Raw genomic sequence first — 9,702 nt, forward strand, 5'->3', positions numbered from 1 at the left:
AACATTTTGTAGATTTATCTGTTAAATATTATCTTTTTTCTTGTGTTAGTGTTAGAACCCCTGGTTGAGAACATTTTGTAGATTTATCTGTTAAATATTATCTTTTTTCTTGTGTTAGTGTTAGAACCCCTGGTTGAGAACATTTTGTAGATTTATCTGTTAAATATTATCTGTTTTCTTGTTTTAGCGTTATTTGCCCCTGGTTGAGAACATTTTGTAGATTTATCTGTTAAATATTATCTGTTTTCTTGTTTTAGCGTTATTTGCCCCTGGTTGAGAACATTTTGTAGATTTATCTGTTGAGCAAGTTATCATGGTTTACCTATCTTGATGCATAACACAACACACTACTTGTATTAAATATTACATGCCATTCCTCCGCTCTAGTCCTAAATAGCTGATACTTATACTGAGGTATTTGTATGTAAGTACAATATGTTTGTCACCTAGGCAAGTCTAGCAAGCATTCAATACTGGGCACATCAAGATTAACACATGTTTTACTTCAGCATCTTTCCAGAAGAATTTACAGCGCAACTCAATACAGGGGAAGTAACGCCCACTGTGTTCGTAATCTTGACCACACTGTCAGACAAAAAATGGCAAATTGAACATCCGCAATATTCCTATACATACATCGTTTTTGTTCACCCTAACAGCATTAATCTTTACCACGGATAAATATATATAAGTCTGTGTTTTAATCACAAGAGGTGGATGGTTTAGACGGGTCTTGATCATTCAAAAGAGTAAGAAAGGCTTTTTAGCGAACCCATGTAACAAAATAATTTGTATGTTATGGCACTTAAGTTTTAAACAGGTACAGTTACACGGACAGCATTTCTTATCCCGATTAGATATAAATGGTTTACCTAATAGAGCTAGTTATCAATGATGATAATATCAACGACCATAATTAACAGCTGTATGATACATCAGTCATAAGTTTAACAAAAAATAGTAAAAATTTCAATAATTTTTCTCTGACAACCTCACCTCAACAGTTGTCTCTCTTTGAAAAGAGCCTGGCACACCTTCCAGTTAAGATAAAACTTGAAAAATATTCTTACAGAAGATATTAGAATTTGTCAAACCAGAATTTCCAATCAAACAAATATATATATAAAAAATAAGAATAAAGTATTTTCTTTTGTAGAATGAACAGCATAGAGACTATTTCTAATAGAAATTTTCAAGTATAAAAAAAAAACTGATGTAGATGACATTAACAAATCTATTCAAAGGAATCGTTCTCTGAAAATACATATGTAATTAAGGCTTTAAATAGAGTATTTAATATGAAATTTTATCAGTGACTAACATGTAATGACAAATTCTGAAACTGTGACACTGAACTTGTCATATGAAAAGTATTGTAAATTAATATACCATACCATATCCCAAACAAAATAATCGATGTTAATGCATACTACATGTCCATTGAAGTAAATTTAAGATTAACCAGTTTTCTTCATCACGTCAAATGGGAACTAAAAAGTTATCTTAATAAAAAAATGACTATGGTTTTAATAAAACTTACCAAATGTTACCAAACGTGAAATCAACAACAAGTATGTTTAAAAAAACAACATTTTCTCTTAAGTACTCAATTTTGATAGACATCTTGAAAATACGAAGATAAAAAAATTCAGGTCCTGATAAAAATTCATTAATTGCTGGTCGCAAGGTCAAACGTGCGCATGCAGGTGATTCGAGAGATGACTGATTTCACAGACAAATATATCACTCCTGTGATTATTTCAGAAAAGAAAACCGCCCTATTCGTGCCTAATCCATATGGTATAACAGCAAAGACTTTACAGCTAGCAACGATCTGACATTATAAACTGATTTCTGTCCAACGCTTAATGCTTATTCGAAAGAAGTTGAATTGAGTTGAAATTTAACAACAAGCCTTCTTAGAGTGTTGAGATTTATTTATTCTTTCTTTAAATGTGCATGCTAACACAATTCAATACATTTAGCTAAATGTCAGAAACACTGAGCTGAATTAACCAATGCCTCTGGCCGTCCAAACCTCTGATACCTATAAACATGCTTTTAAATGCTGAAGACACGTTTTCATCTTTACATTTAAAGACTTTAATAACAAATTACTAAATATTCAAATTGTAGAAAAAAAAAACAAAAAAAATCCCAGTAACTTAGGACATTTAAATAACAACCAGGTGTGAAGTACCAACATAACAACCAGGTGTGAAGTACCAACATAACAACCAGGTGTGAAGTACCAACATAACAAAAACAGAATTAAAACAGCATATCCTTCAATCAGAACTCTTCTATGATGGAGAGAATCATTTCCATATGTCCATCATCAGTACAAAGATTAAACTTCTCCTGGCAGAAGTAAGATAGAAAAATTGGCATTTCTACAGCTGATCATAATCAAGGCATCATTTTTCAATGCAACACAAACAAGAAGTTGTACAGTTATGTTATTTAACTTTTGAAACAAGTTTCTTGACCTTGGATATAATATTGTAGTGTGACAATAATCCCCAATGATCACTAGGATATTTTCCGCACTTTGGAGCACGTTCCAGTCCAACTAGTTCTAGATAAACAGGTTCAATGACAGGTGATTCAGCCCCTCTAATGTACAAGCGATCAAATCTTAACTTGGGCTTGAACTTCCCGGGGAAGGTTTTGTTGTCATTCCTCGACATGTCCCAGGTAAATGCTGCCTCTGGTCTTTGACCAGTCATCTCCCAGACATCTTTGATACCTGGAGGTGGACCTCCAATACCGGCTACCTACAAAAAAGTAACAAAATGACTTTTGATTTTTTCAGAAAAAATGAAATCACATGACCAATTCTAAAATGTATCTGGAAATATCTCCAACCCAAAAGTTTTACACAGATGATCAGTCAAAACCACATCACTGAAAAAATTTCAAAATACAATTCATGTTATGCTATGATGATAGGATAAATCATTTGTAGAATTTCTGTCCCTCACTTATCTCATAAAATTACTTCATTTTACCTCATTGGGACTTGGTATGAAGTATCAATCAATCAGAGAACTGTATATATGTAAGACAACATATATATATACCAATCTTAGTTGAAGAAATCAATCAGAATTTGAAACACTAAACAACTATGTTAAATACACATGTATTATGTATACAAATAGTGTAGTTAGTACACATCTTGCATATATTTTAAAATAAAGCATAAATTTTAAAAGAATGGTTCAGCGTCTGTTAAATTTGGCAACTGACATGAACTTTATATAACAACAATGGTACAACAAGAGGCCAATAGGGCCTGTATATCACACATGGCTTTGCTTGTCTGAAAATGCTTCATCAAAACTAAAGGAAAAGGAATTCTCAATACCCAAGCACACAACACACAACATATCTATTTTCCCATTGTGCCCAAACCCTCTGTCCTAAGGGTGTTAGCATTTAGCTTCAGCCCAAATTGAGACAGAATCCTAGGCAAAGCCCCTTTGGCCCCATGGGGCCGAGATCTACCGTTTATATCGAATTGACTCCCCTTCACCCTAAAATGCTTCAGACCAAATTATGGCAAAATCCAATCTTTCTTTCAGGAGAAGTAGGATTTTAAAGAATTTGATTTGATTTCCCCTATTGGGCCCCAACCCTCAGGCCCCAGATGGCCAGAGCCCCACCTCCTCTTTTCTCCAAGGATGCTTCTGACCAAATTTGGTCAAGATCTGCTCATTCATTCATGACTATTAACAAATTGTGGAAAAAGTGGATGAACTGACAGACGGACAGACGGCAGACACTCATAGTATGACATAAACTCACTGGTCCTTTTGACCAGGTGAGCTATAAAGTTGATGAACAGATGACAGACACATGCGGAATGGCATAACCTCATTGGTCTTTTTGACAAGGTGAGCTAAAACTGATTAACCAATTAGATTCATGCAGCCTGATTCAATATGCATAAATATATAAGTTAGGTTGAATATGAAATACATTGGACAATACTTAACTACATTATACTATAGACTTTGAACCAAGTAGAAACTGAATGAAATTTAAGATTCATCCAGAACTTAGCAATTACAGCAATTCACTGTGAAAACCCAAGATGGCCAGGCAAAGAACAATATGTCACAGGCAAGTGGATAATTACTATTGGAATTTTCTTTCATTTCAATATAAATGCATATGCAATACAAATCCTATCATGAGAAAATTGTTAATGCATATATATGTGATCTTGGAAGTCAAAACTAAAATACAAACTTCTTTGTCACGCAAGTTCAGATCTCCTCCAAATATGACCGTACAAGACTTTGAAGATTTCTGCATCACACGAAAAGCTTTTTGCAGCTGAGCCACACGTTCCTTGGAATGGTCTTTAGTACTTTCCAAATGAGATGTCATCAACACGAAGTCTTCTCCCTTGATCTTACACTGTAATAAGAACAGTCCAGATGACATGAAGATATAACACTAGCTTCAGCATGTCTGCACTGACCATGCCTTTTTCACTATTATAAATTTACGTTTACAAACAACTTCCAAATATTTAGACATTCAAACAGAGTCCAGGTCATATAGATATAAACATAAGGTAATTAAATCTTTTTCTCTGAAACTGAATCATTTTCTGAAATGTTAAACTTACTCATATTTGTGATTTTTAATTTTGGCTAATGCCATTTCACTAATAGTATCTAATAAACAAGAGATTTCTACTGGATCTTGGTGGCCAACATTCAATGGTTTTTGCTGGTCATTTGCAAGGCTGATCTTTTCCCCTCTTTACCCACTTTCCTTAAAATCATTTGATAACAAGAGAATCCTTCATCCTGATGATTTTGGGTTAAACATATGGTATATTAGGACCACTGTCAGGAATTTATTTTACAATTGTGAACTTCAATACATTCGGTGTCATTTCTGATTGTAAACCTTAAAGTATGATGCTCAGCATACTACTGGCTAAAGGCCATCACTCAGTATCTTATATAATGTGAAAAAATCAGTTAGCATTTTTTTTAAGATGAATTTGATCCTTGTAACTATTAATATCAATCCATTTTATTAGTTTCTAAACATTGCAGCAGTCCATATCAGCAAGTTACTGTCTTAATTTGAATATAGTTCTTAAAAAGTTGTTGGATTTAAAAAAAAAAAAAACAAGAAGATCATTATGACCTAATATACTGGCTTATGTCATTTCACATCCACAGTATCTATGAAAATGGAAAGCAAGCCCTTTCAAACATGTGAGATAAAGCTGATACGTGTACATACAAAAATGTATTGATGTATATGCATTTCTGACCTGTGTCACAATCTAAGCAATTTTTGAGCAGAATAAAATTTGTTAATTCATTCATGATGACAGATTAACTGATCTGCTTTCACTAGATAAACATTTACAATTCTATCAGGTTTTATTTCCATAGATTAGCCTTTCAGGTCACTTCACATCTGTTACACAAGTTTCTAGTATGTTGAAGAAGAGAAGTTGAATTTCTTACCTGTGCAAGCAGGAGGTTCCTCAGCATAAGTGTGTTAGGAAAGGGAAGTGTCTGGTGGTGTATCACCTCTACCATTCCTACCTTCACCAACATACAGGTGTAATATTCCTCTTTTCCTCCCGGAATTATCTGATATGTAGGACAGCCAGACTCCAAAATTGCTTGTGTTACAGATGTCACTTCCTGTAGAAACACAGCATGAGGGTTCTCTCTGTAACAGGAAAACGTACTGCCACATAAGAAGAATCAATATTTTGTCTATACAATCTAATTTTCCTCTATAGCCTTTGGCCTACATAAAGACCTATAGTGCATAGATTGACACTCCTTATGGTGGTATGTGTTTCTCAAAATGCCAAGAAATGGACCAGTCTGTGCTGGTGCAATTGCATCCTTGGGAATGACACTCCATCTGCATTGCTCTGTACGACATGCAACTGGCTTACCGTATGTTGTTCCGTGAGGGAGCAGACATTGTCTCACAATGGCCCAGACTGTTTACAGAGTGCTAAACCCAGCTAAAAACAAACTAATTTTCCTTTTCACATTCAAGTAAAATAGAGGTCCACCAGCCTTAAGAGCTGTCTGGCTATAAAGACCTATGTATGAAAGAAGCCAAATAGGTCTAAATTAAATTGCTCAACTGCTCTACATCTTATATAGACATATTGATTGTTGAAAAAGCATGTACGGGCCCAATATAAAGACTCTTGGACCTTCGGTTATTGAGAAGAAGTTGCTTAAGCATTTCAGCACATCTGATCCCTGTGACTTAAATCTTTTTTAAATATTTGACTTTGTGACCTGGAAAAATGGTTAAGGTCAATAATATTGACTACTGTGTAGCCCTTCCCAGCATGCTACAGGCGAAATACCAGCATTTTCGGCCTTTTGGTTTTTGAGAAGAAGTTGTTGAATTTATTTTATTTATTTGACACCTGTGACCTTGACAGTATTGTTAAGTTCATAATGAAGTGAACTTTACATTAACTGTTAAAGCTATTTATTTCCATGACACCATTTTCTTTGTCTTTCCTTTTTTTATCAAGTTAAGCAAGACTTTGTTGTTACACCTACATTTTGTGCTGAAGTAAAGAATTATGTAATGTACACACTTGTTGATGGTGTCACAAACAGCTTTGGTCCTTCTCTGAACAGCAACATCATCAAGTCCGTCTATGTTCCAGGACATCAGGCGAATCCTGTGTGGTTCTGGATCAATCTCTTCTTTTCTGTAAAATGTAACATACCATAAAAGTTAATAGATGCAACAGTGAATGGTATATTACATCATTGCTCCTATTTGACTGGCCTAACAGTCTGATCATTCTGAATGAACTGGATTTGACCTAATTATTTCAAGTCCAGGTCAGTTTTTACAACACTGATGTATAATAATACATTACTTCTAGTATTTATAGTAAAGCATTGGATACCTTGATTGCTTGCAGTATTCCACATCCTCTTCATCACTTTTAATCTTTCTCTTTAAGTTTGCTGTTTCTTGTTCACTGTGTGCTTCATAAAATTTGTTTAGGGCAGTCTGCAAAAAACTTTGTTGCCAATTTTGATACAAACAATTTGTCATTACATTGACTGAAAATCTCAAAATGCACATGACCAAAAATATTTCTGAACTATGTAATACAGTTAATATTAATTGAATGTTGGCTCTTATGTGATCAGACACAAACAAAAAGAAACACTATATCATAGTTATCCCTGGTTTGACACTGAGGTGTTTGGCAGCTGAGCTAAATTAATTGGAAATGTTAAATGTAGATATGATAAACTTGCATTGATTGGCTCACTTTTATTTGCAATCAGGTCTAGGGGGCATCACTGCAATATGGGTTGTTAAGTTTAGAACTCTTTTGTGTTTGAATGCTGAGTTACCAGCATGTGTTTGTCATAATACTGTCACATTTGGTTTACTATGCCAAAATATCAATGTGTGTCAGAATGTCAATTTTTTTGCAGATAAACAATAGATTCAATGTAAAATGTATTTGAAGATTGATTCCCTGACGAAGGAATGCAACAGGAAAACAGATGGGGAGACAGGCCTCTTCATACACATATAGTTACCCAGAAATTCTGACTGTGACATGCCATATTATGTATAAAATATGTTGGATACATGTGTTATTACACTTTATACGTTATTCATACCTTTGCTATTCTACACCTGGCAGCATAATACATTTTTCATGGGTAGGAGAGTGCTAGTCCCCACTAGTGAGTCAGGCTGAATTGAGTATCAAACTTACTTACTTTTAATTTTCCAACATATCCAATTTGTGATATCCATACTTTTTTGTTGTAGTGAAATGTGAAAGAATATGACAACATACTGAACACCCATTTGAGTTTGATTGTTAAAAATTTTGTTAGACCATTCACAAAATACATTGACATTATACTGTAACAAGGTGACTTTTGATGATACACAAGATGTTGTAACTTAAAATTTGTGGAGCATTTGATTCTGTTTCTGCAGTAACGTGATATAACAAGTAACATGTTTTGATTCATGATCAACTGAACTAAATTATAGGAATAATTGTAATGATTAATTATGATTATCATTGATGTTTTGGAAGTAAACTGAAGGTTTCTATGGATAGCGGTTATTTCAATATTAATTTATGTTCATGATGAGATCTTGGAACACTTTTTGGGGTCATGCAGCACAGTGAGGCTTTTCACCTAGCCATCCAGGGTTCAATTGCTGAACAGGCTTGAAAAGGTTAGGAGTCACCTGCCCCACCATGTGGGTTTTCCCGGGTACTCAAGTTTCCTCTCGCAATAAAACCCCTTGCGTACTTACATCTAGGTCAGCAAGAGTGACTTATTGAAATAACTTGTTTTGCAACTGAACTGTTGTAAAAATAAATAAACACATACATGTGCCTGTACTGTTGTTCAGGTAGGTGAATCCATTTTTATCCAACTTAAAATTACCTGTGCAGCCAGTCTGCGTAAGGCATTACCTGTATGCGTTTCTATTCCATGCATATACTCATATGCTGGGTTTGGAGGTGTGATGTCTGACCAGATATTGGCAGAATTACTAGTGGCCGCATTTACCAAGTGTAATACATTATAACATGTGTTAAGAGAGTGGCCATGGACTGGGTCTCACTATTCGATCATGCAAGCATGCTTTTTGACACTCTCCTCTCATATATCTGTCACAAGGTACTAGCTGTATTGTACAACTTGTCTTATTCCTATTTGTATACTTGTAAACGTAAATCCCTCTCGTCCTCTTTCCCCATTCATGCATGTTTGTATAAAGTTGCGTTGTAAAGAATGTATATTGTGAAAGAAAATTTATATTGAATTAGCATCTTTGCTTAATCCAGGGGAAGTAACTCGTACATGACTATATTTAAGTTTGTCATATAATTACACCTTCGATTATTACAGGAAACTTTATCGAAACGTGTACGATTGTGTAACAACATATACACATATTAAGACTCAAGAGTAAAATGAGACGATACTGATTTTAGAATCTTAGTTCAGTTACCATCTATTGTCCGTTTATCCGTTCATCAGTATGTACCCCTATAGTCAGGTTTACCTACATCAACATTCCATTCTACGTCCTGTAAATAGAACATGGCCAAAGCTGTATCCGTTCCGGTGACCTCGGCAAACTTTTGGCATCGCGATTCACACTCTTCGCGACTCGGAAGTGCACTGTCATCTTGACTGTCATCTTCGGAATCGCTCATCTTGCTTTTCCCGCTTGAAATCGGAAGTTGAATAACTATTAATATAGAATAAACACGGACACAACAAAAAAGTCCGGAAAACAGTAAAAATCCTTATCGATACCGAGTTTCATTGTACATGAATGCAGAGTATTTATTCATACTCTAAGTCGTTAATAAATAAAGCAGCTTTATTTGTTTTCGTGTATATATCTATATATTTTTTTTAAGTTATATTGAATAGGCACATTCTACAGATATCTAACGCAATGTGATCAATATTAAGTGCAAATTAACAACTTTTATGTGAGGGATTTTTTTCTCTCTCAAACCAGAGACATATGTCGATAAACCACTGTTTGTCAATTAGACCAATGTACCTGATGACTCAATTTCAAATAGCACTTAGTAATTAAATCCACACAATACCGTTTTAAAAACTAAAGCTATTATGTGGTTTGTTAGTGATAAGTGAT

The 9,702-nt window shown here is 34.5% G+C and overlaps 1 protein-coding gene across 1 annotated transcript; it reads right to left on the reverse strand.

Moving 5' to 3' along the window:
* Nucleotides 1-2,160: 2,160 nt before the first annotated feature.
* LOC132554803 (tyrosyl-DNA phosphodiesterase 2-like) lies at nt 2,161-9,256 on the reverse strand. Its single transcript, XM_060219117.1, has 6 exons — nt 9,098-9,256; nt 6,941-7,047; nt 6,620-6,736; nt 5,505-5,715; nt 4,258-4,428; nt 2,161-2,777 (listed from the first exon to the last, which is right to left on the reverse strand). The coding sequence occupies exons 1-6, from the start codon at nt 9,245-9,247 to the stop codon at nt 2,460-2,462; spliced, it is 1,074 nt and encodes a 357-aa protein (XP_060075100.1). The 5' UTR covers nt 9,248-9,256; the 3' UTR covers nt 2,161-2,459.
* Nucleotides 9,257-9,702: the final 446 nt, after the last annotated feature.

Source organism: Ylistrum balloti, unplaced genomic scaffold (assembly GCF_031769215.1).
Source record: "Ylistrum balloti isolate Yb309-2 unplaced genomic scaffold, AGI_CSIRO_Ybal_v1 Utg369642, whole genome shotgun sequence".
Classification (NCBI taxonomy): domain Eukaryota; kingdom Metazoa; phylum Mollusca; class Bivalvia; order Pectinida; family Pectinidae; genus Ylistrum; species Ylistrum balloti.

Coding starts and splice junctions, on each gene's coding strand:
- LOC132554803 (XM_060219117.1), bottom strand. CDS start 9,247: ATGAGCGATTCCGAAGATGACAGTCAAGATGACAGTGCACTTCCGAGT. Junction 5,716..6,619: donor GTTTGTGACACCATCAACAA/GTGTGTACATTA, acceptor TTCCTGTTACAG/AGAGAACCCTCATGCTGTGT. Junction 4,429..5,504: donor GGAACCTCCTGCTTGCACAG/GTAAGAAATTCA, acceptor TTCTTATTACAG/TGTAAGATCAAGGGAGAAGA.